Consider the following 26,129-nt stretch of genomic DNA (forward strand, 5'->3'; position numbering starts at 1 on the left):
GATAAAAAAACAAAAGAACGCCTCACGCGTCAGGTTCATGACTCGTGTCATACCGTATCCGATACGTGTCGTAAAAATACGACCAAGAGGCGGCGTGCCTCTGAGAGGGGAGATTTCGTCGTCGTCGAGGAATCAGGCGTGTGGTGGGTCCGTTTCCATCCTTTTATAAAAGGGGTGAGGGTTGGAGTTGGACGCAACAGTACCAACTCCCCAAAATCCCAAAGAGGGAGACAGTGTGAGGAAGAGAAGATAAGGGATTGCTGCACCAAAAGCCTGATCAGTCTGTCTCTCTCTCTCTATATATATCCACTGAAGACGACGACGAGCAGCAGCGCGAAGATGGGGGAGGCGTCGACGGGGAGATCGAGCGGCGGAGGGTCCTCATCGGCCGCCGATTCGTACATCGGCAGCCTCATCAGCCTCACCTCCAAGTTTGAGATTCGCTACGAGGGCATCCTCTACAACATCAACACCGACGAGTCCAGCATCGGCTTGCGCAACGGTCTCTCTCTTTCTCTCTCTATTTTCCTCTTTCACCCATCTTTCTTTTGGAGGTTTTCTTATCTGTTATTATCTCCTTTATCGTCCGTCCTTGTTTTCTTCTTTTTGTGTATGTCTCTTTAATTGATTTTGTTCCCCAAATGGATTTTTTCTCTTTGTTGGTTGCGTAGCATCTTGGGAGAAATCGGATTCGTGCGTTGATTTTGAGTTTTTGGGGTTTGTATCTTGGTTGATTAATTAGAGCCCCGGTAGTATTGCATGTGTTATTTATTTGTGATCTCCCTCTCGGTCGTCATTTCTCTTATTAGTCCAGTTCCTTCTTTATGGCTGGATTTTTGCCAAGAAGTTCTTAATGCCTTTCTTATCTATGTTCTACTTGTTTTGGAAAAGCTTCTTATTTTTTTGTTTGTTCCGTCATTTCGGGCGGTCTTAGTGCCTCGTTCTTCGCGATTAATTTATTTGTAAGCTTGATTTGTGGTTCCGTTTTCTCATTAATCAAGTAATCTGTTTGCTGCGGTGTGGCTTTCTTTGGTAAGAATGCTCTGCTTTAGTTCCATGGGATTTAAGAAGCTTCGTTCTATTCTTCCTTGTCAAGGTCTGGATCAAGTTCCCATCATTGCAAGAGCATGCACGCGGTACAGGTTTGTGTGGCGTTCTTTGCTTGGAGTTTGGAAATGTTGAATTGTGCCGTTACAATGGCAATAAAAAAGGACAGATAGGAATAAAAGCAGCCTTTGCTCATTGATTCGTTGTTGTTATTTTTTACCCCCAATTCTCATGCACGATGTCACTTTTCTTCTCCAGTAGGATGTTCCCATGCTTCCCCTGCAAGCGTTTTCAATTCAAGTTAACAGTATCCAATTGATTTTTTTTTCTTCTTTTAGCCATCTGTTCTGCTAGAGGATTGATGTTGCACCTGTTTTTCTGTTTGGGACATTTTCTGGTAAAACCTGTCAAGTTCTAAGCCATTTTTGGTGCTTCTTGCGATATTAGGGCCATTGTGATTTAGTGGAGTTCGGGTATCGAGGGAAAGAAGATATATTTTACATGACCGCATCAAACAGATCTTATCATAATCACAGCAATTTTGTTTCTGCTTTAAGAAAAATTTTGCATGTGTTTCCTGTAGGTCTCTGAGATGATGGGTAGCTAAGATAAAAATCAAGCATTAGGCTATGAAAAATTTAGCAAACTAAGATAAAAATCAAGCATTATGCTATGAACAATTTAGCATCATTATTGTCCTCTTCATGGGAGTTCTAATGAATCTTCTTGTTTGCTGCACACTCTTATGTCATCTTAGATAAAAAGCAGGCATCAGGCTATGAACACTTTAGCATCACCAGTGTCCTCTTCATGGGAGTTCTGATGAATCTTCTTGTTTGCTGCACACTTTTATGTCATCTTGGATTTGTCTCCGTCGTAGAGGAGATGGAGGTTTCTGATATGTTCATTTTGTTTTGATAATGCTTGTGGCCACCTACTTCACATGGATATATATGGATGACATGTTTTGTCAACCCATTTGTTATTTGAAAGAAGGGTCTGCATTAGCTAGGTCTGACTGTGAATGTGTGGAGCATGTGTATAATAGAGAAACACATTAAATATGTTGGAGATAATGTATCAAATACAAAGAAATATATATATATATATATATATATATAATATGTTGGCAGTACCTATGACATATAAGCACTGACCTTGAGGACCCAGAAGTACCAGTACACGTGTCTGCTTAGTATTTCTAAAAAACATTTTTCAGATGGCAATGTACAAATATAGGCAGCCGATTGCTTTCGTAAATCCTTGTATTTGGTATTCAGGTTGAGGGGACAGTGGACATGTAAATCAAGCCATCTGTTGGGTGCATCCAGTCAAGTTTTTTAATAAGTGTTCCATTATTCTAACAACTGCTATTCACCATATGCTCCACAGGTATGCAAGCTGCTTATTTTTAGCCCAATTTGTAGAATTCGTAGAGAATGGGTAGAGGACTGGGTTAGGTGACATCTGAAAGTTAGATAAATATTGGATCAGGTCAAATTCTTGGAAAAAAGGTTAGAAAATGGAAACTAAAATAAATTCAAGCAAATGAAATATCACACTATATAATATTTTTCCATTTCAATTTATATAAATTATAGTTCAAATTTCAATCATGCAAACTAAAGAGTAAATAGAGAAATGCGTCAACTTATCTGTCACCTGGGTATGGAGGGTAACACGGCAATTCAAAAAAATGTGGGTATGGGGACACGTAAATATCACATAAATACAGAATAAATTCAAAATAAACTAAATATAATCTAAATATATATGATATATCTAAAATATATATTATATACTGAAAATATAAAGCTATAAACTGAAAATATAATTATAAATAATAAATTGAATACAAACTTGTATGTACGGAGTGTAAAATGGCGTGTCCAGGCATCGATGTGTGTCGACACGGGTACGAGTGAAAAATGGAGTGTCCAGGTACCATAGTCTTTTACTAGCGATAAATATTAGTGGGTAGTTCACAAATCACAATAGCCAAGCAGTTTGTAGTATGAATATCATGAAGTAGATGTTCTAAAGCAAAAATCAGGTTGGATTGACTTGACATTATGCCCTGTAGGGGAATAAGAGGATTGGTGATGGAAGGGAAAAAAGAGCCTCTAACATTGAAATGTTCAGAACCAAACATTTCTATTGCTTAAGAAGTTGGTTTGAAGTGGGTTCAACCCTAGTACCTTCTTGAGCGAGTTATCTGCTCCAAATGATTCTAATCAAGAAATTCTGGAGTTGCATTAGAAAGTTGTTATTTCAAGGACTAGACAAAAAAGTTTTTTCTTCAATTTTTCCAAATGTTACCATTTTGTCATGTCATGTCATGTCCTGAAGCCGATTGGGCTTCCAGCAGACTTTATTTTAGTTTATGGAATTGTTTTAACTCATAATTGCAATGTTAGTCTTGGGACAACAGGAGGGGGACGACCTCAATGGGAATGCTTTAGAATTGTTTTGACATCGAGCAAGTAGTTCCTGTGTTAATGTCTTATACAGGTTCTGGTGTAAAATTCATGGTTTTCAATTGAATAGATGGCTATGGACTGCATCATTTAGTTGCATGATGTATTGAGGGCAGCTGTTGCTCTTACAACTGTCAATAGATTGGTTTGCTATTTGCACGATGTATCGAGCCTACAGCCATCATATGGGGCTTTTGGTGTTACTTTTTTTTCATGTTTTTCTCAAATCTAACCATACAATTGTGTTCTATATGCTTGATTTTATAGGAATTGACTCTTGGATCGTCCAATTCTGATGTGAAATAGGCTCTTATAAGATTTGAAAATCAACGATTAAAGTTTTCATAAATATTGAAGTTTAAAGAAATCATGTATTTTTTTAATAATTGAAAAAACACAATCCAAGTGTTGTTTTCTATCAAATGAACCATGCTATATATATGCTGTTTCAAAAGAGCTGCTATTTCTTTTTCTCTTTTTATTTACAATTTTTTTAAATATAAACAGAAACAAGACACAGATACCTGCTTTTAAGTGTTTAACGTAAGCATGAAACAAAAGCAAGTTACTTAAAAATGCATCCAAGTGCTAAATGCATAACAATACTGGGTTGGATCTTATTATAGTGTATTCAAGCATGTTTCATCAATATGTCAATCCAACTTTGTGTTTTGTGACTTCTGTCCATGCCCGCATGTCATTGCCATTTATGCTAGTACCTTATCGACAGTTGTCAAATCCTTGCTTTGCAGTAAGATCGTTTGGAACTGAAGGACGGAAGAAAGATGGCCCACAAATTCCTCCAAGTGACAATGTTTATGAGTATATACTTTTTCGTGGAAGTGACATCAAGGTTATTGACTTACAAGCTTTTTAGTAGTGAAGGCTTTTGAGGTTTATGATTACTCTTTTTGAGATCTATATTTTGCTAATAAATATTGTCAAATATTGTATTGCATTTTATCTTTTGCAAAGACTTACATAAGGAGCTAGAATAGACCTTGTATTGCCCTTCCATTTCCTGGACTTCCCATTCTCAAGCTGAGCAGTTATCTCCACTTGAGCTCCGGGCACCAATGCATTTTATTGCTGGTTTTCATTTATTCAATGGCAGAGAGATGAGTGGAAGGGAAATGGGCAAAGAAGATGCTAGGAGGGTAACTGTTTTCAGAAGGAATATCTTTTTTTTTTTGTAAAAAATAAGCCCTTTTTTGGAGGCATCTAATCATAAATGATTATAGATGTCTAAGGTATTTGTTATAGGTCGTAAAGAAGAAAAATAATCTTTATGGGGTGCATGTGGACATTCCCATAATGTATTTCTTCTTCATAATGAAGTAATAGCTGATCAGTTGGCATGCTCTGCACTATTTTTTTGGTTGACCTTGAATTTGTGATTCCACCAATGTTTGTGATGCAATATTAAGGGGAATTCATCTTTGTTTATTTGGTGAAAAGCCATCTCTACTTCAATTACCTGATAATATTTTTGTTCTAATTGTGCACAATGGCACTCTGAACAACCGTGAATGCAATCACACATAGAGCCTTCAGGGAAAAAAAGTCACACAGAGAGAAACCCTTTGTAAATAACTTTGGAAGTGTTCAATTAGCTTTAAATTAGCAAACTATGCCTATAATGGTGGCATTTTTGAAATTTGCATTTTTCTGTTGATGGTGGAATACATCTTTCTTGTTGGAAAGTAAAAGTTAAAGTGAAACAAAATTTTCAAAAAGTAACAAAGGTAACTTGGTTTCTTTTTTTGTCTGGTAAAAGTAACTTGTTGAGACCTTGACAAGAGAAAAGTTACTAAAATTTTCAAAACTATGAGCTTTAAGGGTAGTATGGTATTTTTATGTTAATTGAAAATTCTAAAGTGAACCTAAAGTGCTTAAACTTGGATAAACACATAAATATGTATGTGTGCACGTGAGCGTGTGTGTAAACATATCTATGTGTATGTATGTACAAGTAGCATGCCTTACCAAGAAAAATGAAAAGCAGTCTCCCTTGCAGACAAGGTATGAAGTCATACACTGAGGCCTTCCTCAGTGTATGAACGGGAGTCTGCTTTTCATTTTTCTTGGTAAGGCATGCTACTTTTTCATACATACACATAGATATGTTTACACACATGCACACACACGCTATTACATGCACATAGATATCACCAGGGACTGATTGTAACTGTTTCTCCTTTTTCTGTTGCATGCTATTACTTTTTTCATGATATTGGCTGTCTTATACTCTATTGCGTGAATAATATGTTTGCATTTTGGTTTATAATGTTCTATTACTTTTTTGTTGTGTTCAGGATTTACAAGTGAAGTCATCCCCACCTGTACAAGCAACACCACCAATACACAATGACCCTGCTATTATACAAGCAAGTGAAAACATTCTAATTTATGTACATTTTTGGCTGAGGATTACACAAATAGCCTCCTGCGGGATGGGTTAATAATGTTTGGTCTTTCTTTTGCAGTCTCACTATTCACGTCCATCATCAGGATCTACAAGCGTTGGTTCAGGTGGCAGTGGGTCTGTTGTAGATCTTAGTTCCCATGGATCTTATTTGGCCAGACCAACATTTCAAGGCGGCTTGCCATTATACCAACCAGGAGGTAGTGTAGGTTCATGGGGCTCTTCGCCTCCAGCTCCAAATGCAAATGGTGCTGGTCTTGCTATGCCAATGTATTGGCAGGGATTCTATGGACCTTCTAATGGGCTTCCTCATGTCCAACAGCAACCTATGCCTTTTCGACCTCCTCCTGGCTTGGCAATTCCCCAAACTATGCAGCAGCACTTTCCATACCCTGGTTTGAGTGCACCCTTACAGACAAGTTATATAAGTTTGCCTGAACTTTCAAATCCTATCCAACCCCCTGTCAGTACTGCAGTTTCAACCTCGATTTCTTTGCCATCAACATTAGCTCCTGCCCAGGTTGCATCGGTAGCATCTGAAACATCACCCAGTCTCATCTCAGATAAGGCTCCTTTGATTTCTCTCTCTTCCGCTGGTGGAAGTGTGAGTTTACCATTGGCATCTTCTTTAGCTTCCTCTACTCGAGAAATAAATGCAATTGTTACACCACTTCCAACAAAACCAAGGCCAGTCCGACCATCAACTTTGCCTTATCAGACTGTGTCTCAGTCAGCGTCGTCCATTATGGGGCCTTCTACATCAGTGCATTCTGGTACTTCTGTGCCATCTTTGATCACGCCAGATCAATTAGTGCAGCCCGGGCCATCTGCATCTTCAACCAATCAGCCATTGCGTGCAGTGCAAAAAGATGTGGAGGTGGTAGTATCATCATCATCATCAGAATCACCAGCTTTGGTTTCAAAAGATGCAAAAAGGCCACTCTTGCCACTGCCTAAACCTTCTGATCAAAAGGTTCAGAGCTGTATCTATCACCACACTTTTGATTATTGTTTTCATTGGGTTATCTTTTATGAGTTATTTTTCTGCGTATTGTTATATTGGAAATATACCAGTGATGAGGGTAACTCCTATTAAGTTTTGGAGAATGTATTATTGCTGAGAGTAAGTTCCTAAATAAATGGAATATTCTTTATCTGAATCTATATCCTTCACCAGTATCTGCCACTTATCAGCTTTTTTATGATGTTAATTACTTATTTGTCATTCTGTGTAGATCAATTAATTGTTATCAATGTTCATACAACCATACAGCAATGATATCTAGCATTAATGCAAATATGTTGGATAAGTATTACTAAAGTCTCAAATTACTTAAGCTTTTTAAAGACCGACTTCATAGCTATTGTTTATTTTATTCATATTAAATGCTAATGCATGAATACTCTCTTATTGTGCACTGAACCTGCAAATGGCTTCATATGATGCTTTCCAGATGCTTTTGTTTGTTTGTATACTAAGTCCTATAAGCATATTTGGTGTTTTAGTATGCATTGGTTTCAGCAATCTCCACTTTCTTTTCTTTCCATAACTGGGATAATGTTAGTTTTTCTCAATTCGTGTTTATTTTTGATATTGTCACAGTGCAACCTGACATTTATAAGATACTATATAAGTCCAGAAAGTTGCTAACCTTGTCCTATATCACATCTACGGGAGAAATAAGATGACACTAGATGTGGTCATCATCAGTGTTGTATCGTATCGTATCATACTATACGGTACAATATGTATCGTTACTTTGGGGGAAAATGATATGATACACACCTGTATCTCGATACAGGTGTGTATCGTACCTATATCGTATGATACAGTATACATATCATTTTTTTTTTCTGAATCATATTTCATAAACTTGGTTATTTTGTTTTTGTTTATATAATATGAAAGTATGAGTCTTGTGGCATTGTTCTTGTGAAATATGCATGCAATATTATCTATGATTCTATATTAGTTGATGTTTGATGATGTCTTATATAGCTCATAGAAACATAAATGTGATTTTATGGTTGTATTTTGTGCAATTCATCATTGTTACATGTGTTATGATTTTTTAGAATTTTTGTTATTTTTAGATTTTTTTTATTAAAAATTTATGATACGTTTACGATGTGATACAGTGTTACTTTGGGCCCGACCGATACGTGTAATGATATGATACTTACAACCTTGGTCATCATACTTCACAAGAAACCAAAGTCTCGCTTTTATGTTCTCTTTAGACAAAATAAATTTCTTGCTTTAGAAAGTTGCCAATGTTTTCTCAAGAGAACACCTTATTTTTTAATTTCCCGAGGAATTGAGATGCTTGCATGCACACACAAAAAAGAAAAAAAGAGACTTTGATTTCATAGCATTGAGATTCATGGATGACAATTGACAGTCTTGATTTATTGCTCTTTTGATGGTCATGGTTGTTGATGAATTGTGGATGCTCCCTACGCTTGCAAGTCTGGTTTACATGAGAACCCTTCTCCGCTGATTACATTCATATCAGATTGGTTTAGTTGTGGCAGTTCTTAACTGCAAATTGTTATTGTATATGATTCTAGTAAGTTGTCAAATGAAATTTAGATTAGTGATGCTAATAAAGAGTGGCTTCTACTTCTCAGGTAAATGGAGCTCATCGAGTTTCTCATCTCAATAATAGAGGACGTGAAAGAGGAAGAGGACATGGAGGACGGGGGGTACTGCATGCATCTCTGTTTTTTTATTACTTTTTCCTCTAAACTTTTATTTCATATGTGAATGAACAGATTCATTGAAAAAACCTCTAAAATTATGGTATTTTGCCATTCATTTCATGGACCTTTTCTTGAAGTTGCAAGCGCTTTGTGTTGTAAATTCGTCAGCAGGGATGTATTGAGACTGGTTTGTTTTACCCATGTTTACGGGTTTGGATCTGGACCCAAAATCTGTGTATTACTATTAACCCTAACTCCTTTGTATTTATTATATTAGGTCTGGAACTGCTGTAATACTGTGTAATATCCAGATCCAATCCAGTTTGTAATATATATATATATATATATATATATATATATATATATATATATATATATATATATATATATATATATATATATATATATATATATATATATATATATATATATGAAATATAGGGCACGATCCTGGTGTGAAGGATCAAATCATCTGTTGCAGCCGCCTCTCTCTCTCACAATCTTCCCCTTCTTCTGCATCTGCCGAACTCTAGAAGACGAATTCTTACATGGTATCAGAGCGGGCTCGATTCTGATCACCGCCCGAAGTGCACGAAACTGGTTCCAGAAGGTGTGTCCTGCGAGATCCAATGCTTTAAACAGGTCACTGTATTCTTTCCTATCTCTCAACGTCCATTCTTCTCCTATTCCTCTTTCTGTCTTCTGTCTTAATCTTGGTTTTCAAATCTTCCCCTTTTGATCTACAAAATAATTTCTGATTTCAAATCTTTCCCTTCTCCCTTGAAATCATTCTTCTCCTTTTTCGTTAACGCTACACGTGAAACAGATTGAAATCTGTCCACGCTATATCAGATCTAACATTAACGCCTTCTCCCTTGAAATCGTTCTTCTCCTTTTTCGGTAATGCTACACGTGAAACATATTGAAATCTGTCCACGCTATATCAGATCTAACATTAACGTTAGATCTGTTTTTGTTATCAGATGAGAACCCGTGAAACAGATTGAAATCTGTTCACGCTGCATCAGATTTTGCATTAACGCCAGATCTGTTTTCATTATCAGATCTGAGTCTTTTGTTCTGCCCCTTGCCTAATCTGAATCCCTTATACGTTACTCTTATTCCTGCCCTCTCTTGATGTCAGCAGCAAACCTGATTTGGTTTTAATTAAATAAGACTGATGTCCTGTTTGGCCCCTCCTGAATACTAGGCAGCATCAGCATAGTTGGGAATATTTGATTATCTGCGGCTAGCTTGTTCTCATTAAAAAAAAAAGAAGACGAACTTGGATTTCTGGAATTTCTGCTAATGCTGCATCGATTGTTTCCTAGTATTGCTGCACTTGCACTTGATTTTTATTGATCTTCTTTCATATTCTTTCGTCATGGATTCTCTTTATCTACCGTCAAGTTTCCTTGGTCAACTCATCTTTGAAAAACTGAACAATTCGAATTACTTGACCTGGAAGAGGCAAATTTTGCCTTTTATCAAAAGTTTGGATCTCTCTGGACACCTCGACGGGACAGTTCATGCACCGCCAGAGTTTGTGATGTAGGAAGAGCGAGATGATAAAGGGCAGGTTTCCAACAAATTGATTCACAATCCAGAATTTGAGACATGGAGGAGAAAAGATCAAGCGGTCGTTGCTTACATCACCTCTACCCTTTCTCAAGAGGTATTAGTGGGCATTCCTGACGAATGCTCGGTTATGGAGTTATGGTAGAGGTTGGCATAAACATATTCACAGATTTCAGAGGCCAGGATCTTACATTTAAAAAGAGAATTCTAGCTCTTAAAGAAAGAAAACTTGTCAGTTGTAGAGTACATGAACAAGGTCAAGACCATCATCGATCAACTGGCCATGGTGGGTTGTGAAATTCCTGACAAAGAAAAGGTTCAACAAGCACTGAATGGTCTTGGATCTAATTATCACATGCTGGTCACCTCCCTTTTTTGTCTCCCTTTATTGCCAAGTTTTGAAGATCTTCGCGCGAAGTTATTGCAGTATGAAATTACCATTAGAGGAGATGAGATGGCCATGAACTCCAACAACCATGATGTATTGGTTACAGGGATGACGTCAGGAAGAGGACGTGGATATGGAAGGAACAGTCAAGGAGGCCGTGGATTGTTGCCCACGCCCAACATGTCACTCAACTCCTTCTCCGGGAACCAGAGCTCCATGAATATACCGACATGTTTTCAATGTAATAAAAGGGGGCACATCAAAGCTAATTGTTGGTACAACTCACAGAACAAAGGAAAATTTAATGGTGCAGGATCCTCTCACAGAGGAAGAATAGGAGAAGACTCGAAGGATGATGAAAAGGATAATACGAAGAATCTTTTGATATCTGCTCTTTCAGAGTTAAGTTTCAAGCAGAATGAACAACGAACTTGGTACATTGATTCTGGGGTTGCAGCACATGTAACAGGTGATGTCGGTAAGATTTCGAAACCTATTCCTTATCGTGAAAAATTTCGTATTAAAACTAGAGATGGTACCCTTTACTCTATATCTCATATTGGAAATGTTAACCTTCCACTCCCTAATTCTTCCTTAAATTTATCTAATGTCTATCATTCTCCCAGTATTGTCAAAAATATTGTTTTTATCTCTAAACCTATTGACGATACTAATTCTTCCGTCGAATTTACTCCTTCTGTATGTGTAAAGGATCTTCTCACGAAGAAGATACTTGTTGAAGGAGAACGACAGAGAAATATGTATGTTCTCAAGGAATCTTCTTCTTCTGCTCGTGGTGCTTCATCAAATTCGTCGGTCAGTCAGCCAGTTCATCTAGTGTCGTCCAAAGATTGTTTTAGTTTATCTCAGTGTAATAAGCCAGAGTTTTGTCATCGTTGTTTGGGTCATTGTAATAGTTCATTTATTGAGAAACTTGTGTCGAGTGGACTTGTTACACGGTCTAGTTTAAGTGTTGAGTCTGATACTTCACTTTGTTCCAACTGTCAATTATGTAAGAGTCATGTTTTTCTTTTTAATTCAATAAATCAGAGAGCTTCTGTGCCATTTGAATTTGTCTATTCTGATGTCTGGGACCTGCCCCACAATCTTCTTTATCTGATAGTCGCTATTATGTTACTCTTATAGATAGTTATTCCGGATATACTTGGATTTATTTTATAAAACATAAATTCGAGGTGTTCAAGCTCTTTTGTTCGTTTTGCGCTTTAGTCTGTAATCAATTCTTGCCTAAAATTCAATATTTCTTATGTGAGGGGGGGGGGGGGGGCGAGTATTTATCAAAGAAATTTGCTGAATTTCTCCAAGATAATGGAATAAGTCGTCGTATATCTTGCCCACATGCACCACAGCAAAATGATGTGGCGGAAAGAAAGCATCGACATATTGTGGAAAATGCCTTAAGTGTGTTGCATGAGACTTATATTCCCGTGAGTTTGTGGATGAAAGCCTTCCACTCTGCTGTGTATATCATAAATCGTCTACCCATAAGATTACTAGAGAATCAATCTCCTTATTTTGCACTTTTCGGGATTCAACTTGATTATAATAAATTACGAGTGTTTGGTTGCATATGTTATGTTCATATCGATAACTCTCAACGTGACAAGTTTTAGGACAAGGCTTGCAGGTGCAAGTTTGTTGGATATGCTGATCAATACAAAGGGTATCGATGCTATGACCCCACCACTCATCGCATCAGAGTCTCACGAAATGTTGTGTTTGATGAAAACACTGTTGAGGACTCAGGGAGTATAGATGGACACAACAAGGGCGTTGAGTGGTATCAACCATGGCTAGTTGCTGAGTTACTTAACCAGATGGAGACGCATGATGTTCCCTCATGCCATACATCACCCGTTGAACGGAGTGAGACCGATACAGAGCCTCAGATGGAAAGGTTGAGAAATATGCAGGCTCCTGTCATGCCTACTTCAGATGCCACAAAATTTCAAGGAGTCGTCTATGTACGACGAAACAAGAATAGTGCTCAGCAAATCGATGTGCAGTCCAAGAGGATTGGAAGAATCTGACACCCTATTGAGAGATGGGCCAATTATAACTTCTCCACGGATCTACAATTATTCGTTTCTCAGATTGAAAAGCAGGATGAACCCATCGGTTTCTTGCATGCATACATGTCAGTCAAGTGGGTTGAGGCTATGAATGAGGAGATGGAAGCTTTGCATGAATGTGGAACTTGGGGATTGTTCCTACACCACCAACAACAACAACTACACCTTCATCCCAAAACAATTGGGGTCGGCGATATGAACCAACAAAGAAAATCATTATGGGTCTTCCACATGAATCCTTCTCCTCCATTCATTTCTATCCAATGCCATGTCCTCGGTGAGGTTCAAAGCATTCATATCCTTTCTTATCACCTCCATCCATGTCTTCCTAGGCCTACCCCGACCTCTTTTAACTAATATATTTTCCCATTTCTCCATCCTTCTAACTGGAGCATCATTAGGCCTTCGTCGAATATGTCCAAACCACCGTAAACGATTCTCTCTCATCTTATTTTCAATGGGTGCAACACCTACCTTCTTACGTATCTCCTCGTTCCAAATCTTATCTTTTATTGTATTTCCACACATCCATCTCAGCATACGCATCTCAGCTACACTAATTTTTTGAATATGATGTCTCTTGGCAGCCCAACATTCCGTAGTATATAGTAAAGCGGGCCTAATAGTCGTCCTATAAAACTTTCCCTTCAACCGCAATGGCATTCTACGATCACACAACACTCCAGTTGCACTCTTCCATTTCATCCACCCAACCTTTATCCTATGATTTACATCTCCATCAATTTCTCCATACTTTTGAATGATAGATCCCAAATATTTGAAAGAATCATCCACCGGTATTTCATGCTCACCAAGCTTCACTACACTCCCATCACTACTTCGTTGCTTACTAAATCGACATTCCATGTATTCTGTCTTACTCTTACTCAACTTAAAACCTCTTGCTTCCAATGTCTGTCTCCATAATTCTAACTTAGCATTAACCCCAACTCTAGACTCATCAATCAAAACAATATCATCAGCAAACAACATACACCACGACACATTTTCTTGAATTGATCTCGTAAGCTCATCCATCACTATAGCAAATAGGAAAGGGCTTAAAGCAGATCCTTGATGTAACCCAATCGTTGTAGGAAAATTGGTTGTCACCCCTCCACAAGTGCGGACATTGGTTACTACTCCTTCATACATATCTTTAATTATACTAATGTACTTGTTCCTACACCCTCAGACAAAAATGTTGTAGGTTCTAAATGGGTCTATAAGATCAATCATAAACCTGATGGATCCATTGAACGCTACAAGGCGAGACTTGTAGCCAAAGGCTTTACTCAAGAATACAGGCAAGACTATGATGAGACGCTTAGCCCTGTTGTCAAAATGGGAACCATTCGATTAATTTTATCTTTGTCGGTTTAGTATGGATGAACTCTCAGTCAGCTTGACATCAAAAATGCATTCTTGCATGACAGTATGAAAGAAGAAGTGTATATAAAGCAACCCCTGGTTATGCAGAACACAGTCCCAGCACCCATGTCTGTAAATTACGAAGAGTCATCTATGGGCTGAAGCATGCCTCTCGTTCTTGGTTTGATAGCTTCTCTGTCGAAATTCAACGACATGGGTCCATTCGATCTCACCTCGATCACTCTCTATTTATCTTTCGGGATCGTCAGGTCAATACTTTACTTCTCATGTATGTGGATGATATTATCATTAATGGGAATTCTGATGAACATATAGAAGTTACAAAAGCTCTCCTGAGTCGAAAGTTTAAGATGAAAGATTTGGGGGTTCTACGTTATTTCTTGGGGGTTGAGGTAGACTGTTGGGATAGATATCTTTCATTAACTCAACACAAATATACGTTGGATTTATTAGATAAGGCAGGTATGAAGGATTGCAAACTACTATCCACTCCCAGTGTATTGAATCATAAGCTCAATGCTCAGGATGAAGAGATATATGGAGCAGAGTTACCGAAAGCGCCTAGGCACATGGGGAAGCACAAAACATCGTGCGTTCGAAATGTGCAGGGAAGCGCGCTTCCCAAAAATGGGAAACGTGTTTCCCTTCCCCTCGCTTCCCCCATGCTTTCCCATTTTTTTTTCATTTTTTGTATTTTTTATTTCGCTTCCCTCTCGCTTCCGAGGTCGCTTTCGGTTCGGTTCGTAATTTTCTTCTAAGTCATCCCACGCTTTTCGCTTCCTAAATTTTTGAAAGTGCCTCGCTTCTCGCTCCCGCTTCTCGTATCGCTTCCCTCTCCCACTTCCCCGACTGATAACTCTGATATGAAGACCCCAGGCAATATTGCAGCCTTGTGGGTATGCTTCAATATCTCACTTTCACTAGACCAGACATTGTGTATGCAGTGAATCAAGTCTCACAATTTATGCATGATCCGCGCACAGAGCATATGAGAGATTCAGATAATAGAAGGTCGGTTTCTGGGTATTGTGTTTTTATTGATGGGAACTTAATAGCATGGAGTAGCAAGAAGCAACGTGCAGTTGCACGATCTAGTACTGAGGCCGAGTATCAGTCTATGGCAGCAACTACAACAAAAGTTACATGGTTGAGACATCTTTTGATGGAAATAGGAGAAACTATTCTACCCACTACTCTCCTATGTGATAATCAGAGTGCCATCCAGATTACTTTCAACCCCATTCATCACAGTCGTACAAAACATATAGAGATTGATCATCATTTTATTCGTCAAAAGGTAGAAGACAAAGAAGTTGAACCAGCCTAGATGGCGGATCAAGTGGCAGATTTGTTCACTAAAGGTCTTACCGGCTTACGAATTTGGTTCTTGAAAAACAAGTTGTCCATGGTACGCGACCATGCATAACTTGAGGGAGGGTATTGAGACTGGTTTGTTTTACCCATGTTTACGGGTTTGGATCTACAAGCTTTGGATCTGGACCCGAAATCTATGTATTAACCCTAACTCCTTTGTATTTATTATATTGGGTCTGGAACTGATGTAATACTGTGTAATATCCAGACCCAATCCAGTTTCTAATATATATATATATATATATATATATATATATATATATATATATATATATATATATATATATATATATATATATATATATATATATATATATATATATATATAGGGCACAATCCTGGTGTGAAGGATCGAATCATCTGTTGCAGCCACCTCTCTCTCTCACAATCTTCCCCTTCTTCTGCATCAATCGAACTCTAGAAGATGAATTCTTACAGGATGCACTTTATTGATTCCGTTATTGCTAGGTGATATTAGCAGTTATCATCCTGCACTACTTATCTCTTTGTTTGGGGCTGTATGACCAGGCATGAAGTATGGAATATTGGAATGGTCATGAACTTGCATATGAACCCTAATATGGGTGGTGCCTGGGTGATATAGCAAATTAATATATACAACCGTCTTTGAGTCAGTTCTTGGATATAAGAGCACATACTGAAATTTGTTATGGTTAACTACAATATGTATGTTTTTGGACTTATTTGCAAGTCTGAGGGGTTCATTGTATTTTCTGTTACGTCATGAATTTGGCTACCTATCCTATTCACTTATGTCCCATTGGCTATTGCCATCACTATGGTCAAACAAAGTTTTTCTGCTTGGTTTAGGAACTAATCACTTAGGAATAATTGCATATCCATAAGCTATGTAGTTAAATTCCCGAGTACGCTCCCGACTAGGCTATCTAGGCGCAAGTCTACCGCTTAGGAGTGCCGAGGTGCCTACACAAGTGCCTAGCTATGTCACATAGGTGCATGTGCAGATATGGGTGCGGCACTTAAAAAAAACTTGGGTGAGGGGTCCAGGGTGGGTATATATATAATTTATAATAGTTTTAAGTTAACACTAATGAAATAAAAAAATTATCATATCATCAATTCATCATGCATAAATTCATGCAACAAATCAAATTAACAATCTATAATTGCTATTCATCATCAATAAAAAATAACACCACAATTAAATCAGCCATAAATATATTATGGATACGCTAAGTGAATTAAGAAAACAAGAAACAATCAAACAAGTCAAGCAGAAAAGCAGTGAATTATACTAATAAAAAAGCAAAAAATGCATAATTACATACCAAAGGTATATCATAAACAATGTATATGATGAGGTAATGATCCTAATAATTTTATGCTTCATTATCAACTTCATCATAAGAAGGAAGAGTAGACTCAATTAAGTTCATGCTTATAGCGGTGAAATCAAGCTCTCCCTCCAAGTGGGTTTACATTCCAAAATTCTGATGATCCTTGTCTGCATTACAATTAAAATTTAAAAATGTTAAATACATGCATATTTAAATGAACTATGAAATAGTCAAATAACTAAGATAGCAATTAAAAAAATAGTTTTGTTGAAACCAGGTCTGGGTTTGGCCTTGCACCAATGAGGGGAGGAGAAGGAAGAAGAAGAAAAAGAGGATGAGAAGGAAGAAGAAAAAGAGGAGTAGAAGGAAGAAGAAGAAAAACAAAAAAAGAAGAAGAAGAAGAAGAGGAGGCAAAAGAGAGAGAGAGAGAGAGAGAGAGAGAGAGAGAGAGAGAGAGAGAGAGAGAGCTGATCGACACCGTCCGAAGAGGAGGAGATGAGTAGTTGGGGAAGGGGAGGGGAGGAGTTGTGACCTAACCCCTCCCATTTTTTTTAAATGGACCAAAATTGACTGGGGCGAGTTGACTGAACTTGCGTCGCGATGACGCTGGTGCGGCGACCTCTTTGGCGAGTCCATGTGACATAGGTTGGAGGAGGGGCACTAAGGTTGGTATTTTACATTTGTTTTTATAACATTTAAAACATTATAATTATGTTTTGTTTGAGTAATTTGAAATATTTAAGTGTTTTAGTTTTTTCAATTATCTTTGTGATTTTTATATTTTATATTTTTATTTTAAATATTTTTATTCATTTATGCATCTCTAGGTGATGCAGCTAAACAAATATTTGTTTATATGAAGTTGAATGTTAAAAATGTAATTACATTTAATTATTTAGATTTCAGTTGTTTAACTTCATAAATTGTGTTGAATATATATTTTATATTATTTAGAGAATCTTTTGTAATTTTTAATTTTTTGTATTTTTTATTTGGCTCCGACTAGGCCGGAATAGTCCCACCTAGGCATCGACTAGGCCTTTTAGGGTATGGTGCCTAGGCACCAACTAGCTCTTTGACTACTTAGTCCATAAGCAGGTTTGCTGAAAGCATATAAGTAGTAAGCATACCCCAAGATGGGTGTCTCCTATTCCTACTTTCCCCGAGCCTCTGGTAGATGGGTTCTCTGTCCTTGCAGGGATGAAGTGACATAAGTATTGAGAATTCAAGATATGGTCACGGAGAGACAAGTGGAAGTGCAGTTATTTATGCAGCTTAGGCATCCTAGCAGATCAAGAGAGTTGATCTTTGTTCCTACATGACCGGATCAACTCGATCAGTCACTCACCATCGATTTTCATTGTTCAATCTTTTACAGATCCAAGGGATGAAATTGCAGAGGGGTTTCGTTTGGTATGTTTCTTAATAAATATTGTCTGGGTGCTCCTTCTATGGAGCTAAAACCTTATGATTTTGTTTTGGATAAACCAGTTTATATCTGTTTAGGGTGCTCCTTCTCTGGAGCTAAAATCTCATGGTTTTGGTTTGGATGAACGTTTATATGTGTGTTAAGTTTGGATTTCATGAGTCATACCGTTAAAAGTGGTGGCTCCTTTTTTCCCGTTGGCCGCATGAGATATTCTTAGAAGATGACCTTCTGGTTTCATGCCCATAAAAACTAAAAGTGATATTGGTTGAATTTTTTTTGCCATCATGCTACTTGGTGCCACAATCTTCAAATCCAAATCCATTTTGACCTGTACCTTTGATCCATGAGACAATAATAATCTGCCTAATATATTTTATCTCATAGACAGAGTATTCAACCAAAATTTTGTTTCTCTCCCACCTCCAATATAATGTAGATTCTCCCCTTAGTCATCTGACTTAAGCAGATTATGCAGTCCAGACAAAGTGCACTGGATCAAAATGTTGAAACTAGATTGAGAAGCTATTGTGCTGCAAAAACAAACAAACAGGGTTATTATTATCATCTCCTATGAAGATAAGATGAATCTACATGATAAGACACCTGATTTCTTTCTTCACCTTCTATATTTATTCCTATGCAATTTATGATGAGTAAGATAAAAGACAGTGAACTTAGGATCTTTCATAGTTAGAGAACCAGTTGCAGGCAGAACTATGAAATACTCCTGAATGGAGGATGAAACAAGAACTTCCTCTTCATCTCTGCAGTCAACACATGATTCATGTAATGCTTCATGCTGGGTTTGTTTTTGGTACACTTCCCTTTTGCTTTTCTGCTATGCCTTATGCTTATTAGTATGTTTATTGTATGGCTTTTCTATGACTGTGAGCTGGGTAGACCTACAACGTGATGTGCCAAGTCATTTTTATTTGTTCATTAATTGAGATTTTATTGCTCGCCAGCATGTCACATTTTATAGTTGTTGTAACAACCCCAAACTGACCCTAAAAAATGCAGATTTTTTTAAAATAAATGATATGAAAATATTGCGGAAAGATATCTCAGGGATCTAGGGGCACATTATATAATTCATATCCACAAACCAACATACATTCCAAACATAAATTTATTCAAACTATAAATTTAAATTGAATATAATTTGATGGAATAGTCCCCAATTCGGGTTCAACAAGTTTCCCAAAACAATAAACTACTAAAAATGTATGAATCCGGTCCACTAAATCATAAACTATCGCTCCCTCCAGCAAGCCGGTCCCGTCATCACTGAGCCTCAGTCTTTTAAAAAGTTTTTTTTAAAAACACGGTAAGAACCAAAGTTATCGTAGGAAACCCTCTCAAAATCCAACAGTAAGATATCATAAATCAAATCAAACATAAGTTTAAGATGGCTCCATAAAACAATTCATACTCAAAACAAGCTTGCAATATAAACAACTTAATTATATGCAACAAAAAACCACATGCCATATAAACATGTAGGTCAATGCAACTTGCATGAATGATTTTTTCGTGTCTCTACTTAATGCAACACATTTAAGTTTTGTCTTGTATAAAACCCGCGGATTGTAACGACCCCAATCCATACCCTTTAAAAATGCGGAATATTTTTTTTTCTTTCTAAGAGTTGCGAAAACATTTTCAGAGATCTGGGGTCCTCACAGTTCCACTTTCCATTGGATAGCCCAACCACCACAAACGAAGTTGCAATTATCATCCATAAGAACTAACTAAAACTCTTTTATTAATGAACCAATAAGAGTCTCATACACAACTCAAAAGTGAAGTAATCAATTGCAGAAAGTAAAAAGAACTAAAAGACAAAAGAAAGAGCCACTATATGCTCTACTGAAGCTGACAAGCCCAAGTATAACTCATCCATCCCCAGATGCATGTCCATCTTCACTGTTCACCATTACCTGTGAAAAACCAACAAAGTAGGGTGTCAGAACCGAAATTCTGAGCACAGCTACTTCTAAAGAAACCAGGTGAGAGAAAGAACATGGATAAGATTTCATGCAGTGATTTGAGTGAGTGCAGATATAAAATTTTCAACATTCAAATTATCCATAACTACCAATAATTGCATATACTCATCAGTCAAGAACAGTAAAACAGTACATATAACAGGAACTAAATAATTAAACCTTGCTGCATGATTTCACAAAGTAAATCATATGCTACTACCAAATTATGTCATGATATCAAGAATGATTCAAACATGCATGATCTAATGCATAACAAAAAAATGCATGATTATGTGCAATGCATGATTTATTCTGTTATCTTTCATTTAAGTTCCATCTTTTCATATGCATTCCCTATTAGATGCACACATCCTTAAGTTCCTCTTTTTAATTACAGTTGCCCACGGATACACCAAACGGGTACAAACCCCGAGGTCAAGTAGGTTCCCAGGGTAGCTTAACACACAATTTGTATTTTATTACTGGGTTCCAACTTAGTCCTCGACCGATATCAGGAAACAGCATCATCCATCGGAACATTAGACCTCCACATCTAATGTCGGGGACACAAGGGACACCTCACGCCCACAAGTGTCACTTCCTTGGTACCATAACAACAGCTGTGTCAAACACACCACTCCCGGGTAAAGTGACGGACTCTCCCTAAAATCGTGTCCAGAAGAAAGAACCTCAATATCGGGTTCTGGGGACCAAATTCACGCACACAGAGTTTTTGTATCCTCACAGTCTCCCCAAGACCGGATATCCAAGATTCTCATACTCCAGAGAGATATCTCAAAATGTATATTACACTGTTCTTATTCATTATATTTTTATTTAATTCCATTATTTAAGTTTGCAACACAATATGCAAAAGTAAAGTGAAAACCCGCATCCTCCCTTGCAGGGATCCATTCGGGACTCCAGCCCGTATAAACCACTAGAATAGTGTAGTAATGTGCCAAACCATCTTATGTGGTTTAAGTGATGCAGTTAAAAACATATGTGAAAAAAAACCAAACCCACGACTCTCCATGCCGATGATGGTCCATTTAGGCCATCGATGCATCGTATGCAAAAATCATAATAACTTGCAATGTATGCAATAATACCAACATAATTCCAAATGCACATTCATTCATACCATTTTAACAATTTGCATGAGCTTCCACAGACCTATGCATGTGTGACCATTCATGTGTAAGTGCTTTTATGTAATCACTTAACACACATGCATTCATCCATAGTTTCATAAGTATATGAGAATATTTATGCATGATAATTAAACATGTCCCATCATGTAGATACATGAAACCTTTCATTCATAGCATGAGTTATCATCCCCACACAAGCACATAAACCTGATCTAGAAATTTATATGCCAGGGCTGCACGCATTCACATCATGTATGCACCTCCACCAACAAACTTTGTAATCATATTAATAGTACAAGACATTCAAGAGAAGCTATATCAATCATTCATAAGTAGGGAAAAGTAAACGATCTGGTGTAACCTAATACAAAATCCAATAGTCAATGTTATTTTAATCAAGTGAAGTCAATTCCTACCGTTTCAAGAAAATCAAAGCTGTGAAAAAAATTCATAATGGTGCAATAAAAATCAGTATGGCGAAAGCAGGCCATACTATTGCAATACTGTTCCACTGCAGAGGATAACAGAGTATGCTAGAAAATGGGGTATGATAATCAGAATGTCATAGGGTATACAATTCTATTAACTGGTCAGCATACACCAAGGTATTCAATTGACACAAACTGTATAGAGGCATGCTGTTAACATTAAAAGACTATTCAATTAACACAAATTGTTCATAACATAATAGTGTAGGCAATTAACACTAACCGATATTTATCTTAGCAAATATACTTCTAATGATTACTCAATTTTTGAACCTAACACTATACATGATGAGGTCCCAGAAGAGTTTACAACCCATTGAGTAATTGCATAAACAGATAGTACAAAGTTCAAATGTGCAGATTCAATGTTTTTCATATTAAACCTATATTCGGTATATACATATTAAAGCCCCCTTGGTATTCTAAAATGAAAACAAAATGTGAATCATACACCAAGCAACAAGGAACGTGTGTCGTTCATACTGTCTTGCACCAGCCTGGGGCATGGCCAGGATTCCCCTTCTTTTTTTTTTCAATAGCCTAACAGAGAAACCTTTGGACACAGAATTTTTCCAAGAGATAGAGATTTTAGCATAACAACATGCTGAAAATAAAAGTTACATAGAAACCCCAACAGATCCTACATTATATTCGAAAATCCCCAAAAAGGAATTTCGAACAACAACACAAGGCATACTTGAAATCGATATTTATGTAAAAGTTTTTATTTTTTTATTTTTTTATTTCTGAATCAATCGAGTTACAGGCCAGCTCCTAGCTGACTGGGTCAGCTGGGCCTGCTATGGCCCGGTTCAAAAAATGCACAACACCCAGCCGACTGGGTCGGCTGGGCCTGTCACCCCTCAATGCACAGTATTTTTTTTTGTTTTTCCTCAAAAAAAAAAGGGAAATCGATCTAAGGGGAGTGATCCACGGTTCACTCCCATGATTCTTGAGAAAAGAATAACCCTAAGAAGGGGTTCCCAAGAACCCATCTCAAATCAAAGTACGGAATCGAACCCATATTCGATTCCTCACCCAGTTTCAAAGAAGAACCGTACCTGTTTCTCGACGACTTTTCCGACGATCTCTCCGGCGATCGAAGGCTGAAATCACGTGGTAAGGCCGGCTGGGGTTGCTCCTTGTTGCTGCCGTGACAGGGAGCTCGCCGGAGGTCGGCGATGGCTGCTAGTTGCCGCAGCTCGCCGGCGACCTCTTCTTCTTTCGGTGCACACCCAAATCGACAGAGAGAGGGATAGAGGGAGAGAGAGATTGAGCGAAAGGAAGAGAGACTGAGAAGAGAGATGGGGGACAGAGTGGAGAGAGAGGCGAGGGAGAGAGAACCCCTAACCCCCCTCCTCCTTTTATCGGCCCCCCTCCATGCCGAGATGGGGGGGGGGGGGGGAGGTCGGTTACGCCCTGCGTAAACCCCCCTTTTCCCCCTTTCCTTTTTCTGTTACGCACTATCGGGCAACCCTTATCGGGTTGCCCTTTTTTTTTTAAAAGGGTTGTTACATGGGGTGGGGCTCGGGTCCGAACCCGAGACCCGTAACCCGGCCCCAAGTCAACATGGATCCAACTGTGGATCCTCGAATTAATTTTAAAAACTTAAAATTTTATTTATTTATTGTTATTATTATTATTAAATCGGGATTTAAATTAATTAATCCTAATTACCCCCTTTATGGGTCCTGGATCTGCAATTTGGATCTAGGCTCAATTTGCATATTTTAAAATATTTTGTAACAAAAATTTTCGGGTTTTACACGGATACTAGAAACGGGTCAACTCCTGAGATTCAAGGCAGTTTCAAGTGGTATCTTATCACACAGTTGTATTTTATTAACTGGGTCCCACACATGTTCCTCAATACCTGAGAACCATTTTTCTTTAAGGGTTTGATTTCCAATTGCTTGCAAAGCCTTAAATACTTTCTTTGTATAAGCTTAGACCACCACCTTTCCTTCTTTACTCAACAAGCATCACCGTTTCATTAACTAAGCAGTAGGTCTATCGATTTTTCCCTAGTACCAAGCCCTCAACTTCGAGGATATCAGATGTCCTGCACATGACCATTAGTACCATCCCGGAGGAAATTGAAGATCTCACCTAGCTGTCCATAACAATTTCCTGCACACCCAATCATCAACTACTGGCCACTGTGCTTCTCTGGAGATACCACTATGAATTGTCATTTCCATGTATTTCAATGGGAGATTTCTCACTTCAGAATAGATAAAGCAATTTGCTTCAAATCATTAATAAAAAACCAGTAATCCTAATTTATTAATTCACCTTTACATGTGTTGCAGCTAATGTTGCCAGTGTTTGTGTAATCAATTTGTCAACATGACTTTTGCCCGTGGCAATTGTTCTCCTGACAATTTGTGTGGCTTATCTTTCCAACAAACTAGAGTGTTCGTATTTATGCGATCTTAAGCTTATTAGCTTGTGCATCTGGAACCTGTATTTGAAGATGGTGTAGTATTTACTTCATTATTCCTCTCAAAGAGAAGCTTCTGCTAGATTCAACTGTAGTCTCCATCCCAAAGGCTTTGCACAGATCCTTATCGAGTAAAAAGTAGTCTTCAAGTTTCACCCTTTTGTGTAGCTAGATGATCAGTGAGATTTCAAAAATTCAAAAAACAGCAGTATGTGATGAATGATATTGATCTTATGCTCACCTGTCTTGGATCTAATTCAGACTTCTCTGATTCTTGCAGGCTGCATGGGCTGTGACCAAATTTACAGAAGACTTTGATTTCATGGCAATGAATGAAAAGTTCAAAAAGGATGAGGTATGGGGCCATCTTGGTAAAACTCAAGCACAACAAAGGGACAAAGCAGTAGATCTAGAAGAAGATGATGCTGATGACAGAGACATTGAAATTGAAGAAGATAATGCCCATCTTTCAAGTATTGAGATTAAGGTGGCTATCATTAATATACTTCTGCATTTATTAGTGTTGCTGATTTACCGCTCTTTGACTTTGTCTATGACACCTTATCATTAATATACTTCTGCATTTACCAGTGTTGCTGATTTATTGCTCTTTGACTTTGTCTATGATTCCTCTACAGCCTGTTTATGTCAAGGATGACTTTTTTGATTCACTTTCGTGCAATGCACTGGATCAAGGATCACATAATGGCAGGATTAAATTCTCTGAGCAAATGAAAATAGACGCCGAGGTATCTCACTTGATTTGTTTTTCATCATATTCACATGTGTGTGTGTTGAATGTGGGTGGGGTGGGGAAAGAGGAGACCGTATTATCTGGTAGATTCTGTCTATCTTTTTCATCTTTTTTTAATCTTTCATGTATTGAGCCCTACAGATGTGATGATCCTGGCTTGTTTAGTGGAAAACATATTTTAGGCTGCATGATTGCAATGTATAAACAGGTTTTTCAAGAAATTCAAAATTGACATTCTATGACACCAAAATTTTAAGAAAGAGTGAAGGATTAGGGTTTTATGTTGAAAACAACTTGATACAAAATTTCTACTAAACAGACCGTGCCAAACACATCTGTGGGTTAGGCTGAGCAAACAAAGCTTACAACTATATGTATTTATGTATATAGTTACCGTTGGAGGTTAATATTGGTTTCCTTCCAATGTGTGCGTTTGCAGACGTTTGGAAAATTTTCTAGGCATCGTGGAGGGAGAGGTGTCCGTGGAGCAGGTGGTCGCTGGAATTTCCGGGGCTTCCGGGGCTCATACTATGGAGGAAGAGGGTAGTCAGAGAGCTTGTCCAGTACCACCAGTACCTCGGCTATGGAGGGAAAGGACATGAGCAAATGGTGTCCACTCGTGGTCAATAGGTGCCACTATGAAGACGGGTAATAGCCACCATGTTTTTGCTGCTGATGGCATCCTGTGTTACACAAGCAATATGATTGCCCGCTTCCCTGCTGCTCCACAGAAAGAAATAAGTCCATCCAAGCTTGAAGGATTTCTGTAGTATCTGGAAATAAGCTTATCTGGTCTAGTATCTACAGTTGTATGTGAACAATTACATTGGCTATAAGCTGTATGTCTTTTCCTTGAGTCCATCTCTTTTGGTTCCGGTTTTGTAACATTTGCAGTTACTAAAGTTATTGTAACTACCACTGAATTAAATAGATAACTATCGGATTATGAAAATGGAGTTTTCAATCTGTCACTGTATCTGGTTGTTTGAAACATAAATGCACGTATGTATGTAAAACATTAAAATGATTTTCAGTTCTAGGGTTAGCTATTTACGTGCATGTTTTAGAAACCTTATA

The 26,129-nt window shown here is 37.8% G+C and overlaps 1 protein-coding gene across 1 annotated transcript; it reads left to right on the forward strand.

The window, feature by feature from the left end:
* Window positions 1-214: 214 nt before the first annotated feature.
* LOC149816475 (protein decapping 5-like) lies at window positions 215-26,127 on the forward strand. The gene is made up of 8 exons (XM_089987475.1): window positions 215-502; window positions 4,277-4,377; window positions 5,840-5,911; window positions 6,011-6,922; window positions 8,581-8,655; window positions 24,579-24,785; window positions 24,937-25,047; window positions 25,492-26,127. The coding sequence occupies exons 1-8, from the start codon at window positions 340-342 to the stop codon at window positions 25,597-25,599; spliced, it is 1,749 nt and encodes a 582-aa protein (XP_089843601.1). The 5' UTR covers window positions 215-339; the 3' UTR covers window positions 25,600-26,127.
* Window positions 26,128-26,129: the final 2 nt, after the last annotated feature.

Source organism: Nuphar pumila, chromosome 14, assembly GCF_984573655.1.
Source record: "Nuphar pumila chromosome 14, dmNupPumi1.hap1.1, whole genome shotgun sequence".
NCBI classification, from domain to species: Eukaryota; Viridiplantae; Streptophyta; class Magnoliopsida; order Nymphaeales; family Nymphaeaceae; genus Nuphar; species Nuphar pumila.

Excerpts from the sequence above, each read along its gene's own strand:
- LOC149816475 (XM_089987475.1), top strand. The coding sequence starts at position 340 with ATGGGGGAGGCGTCGACGGGGAGATCGAGCGGCGGAGGGTCCTCATCG. Across the intron at positions 5,912-6,010 it reads ATGACCCTGCTATTATACAA|TCTCACTATTCACGTCCATC; the intron begins GCAAGTGAAAAC and ends TTTCTTTTGCAG. Across the intron at positions 25,048-25,491 it reads AAATGAAAATAGACGCCGAG|ACGTTTGGAAAATTTTCTAG; the intron begins GTATCTCACTTG and ends GTGCGTTTGCAG.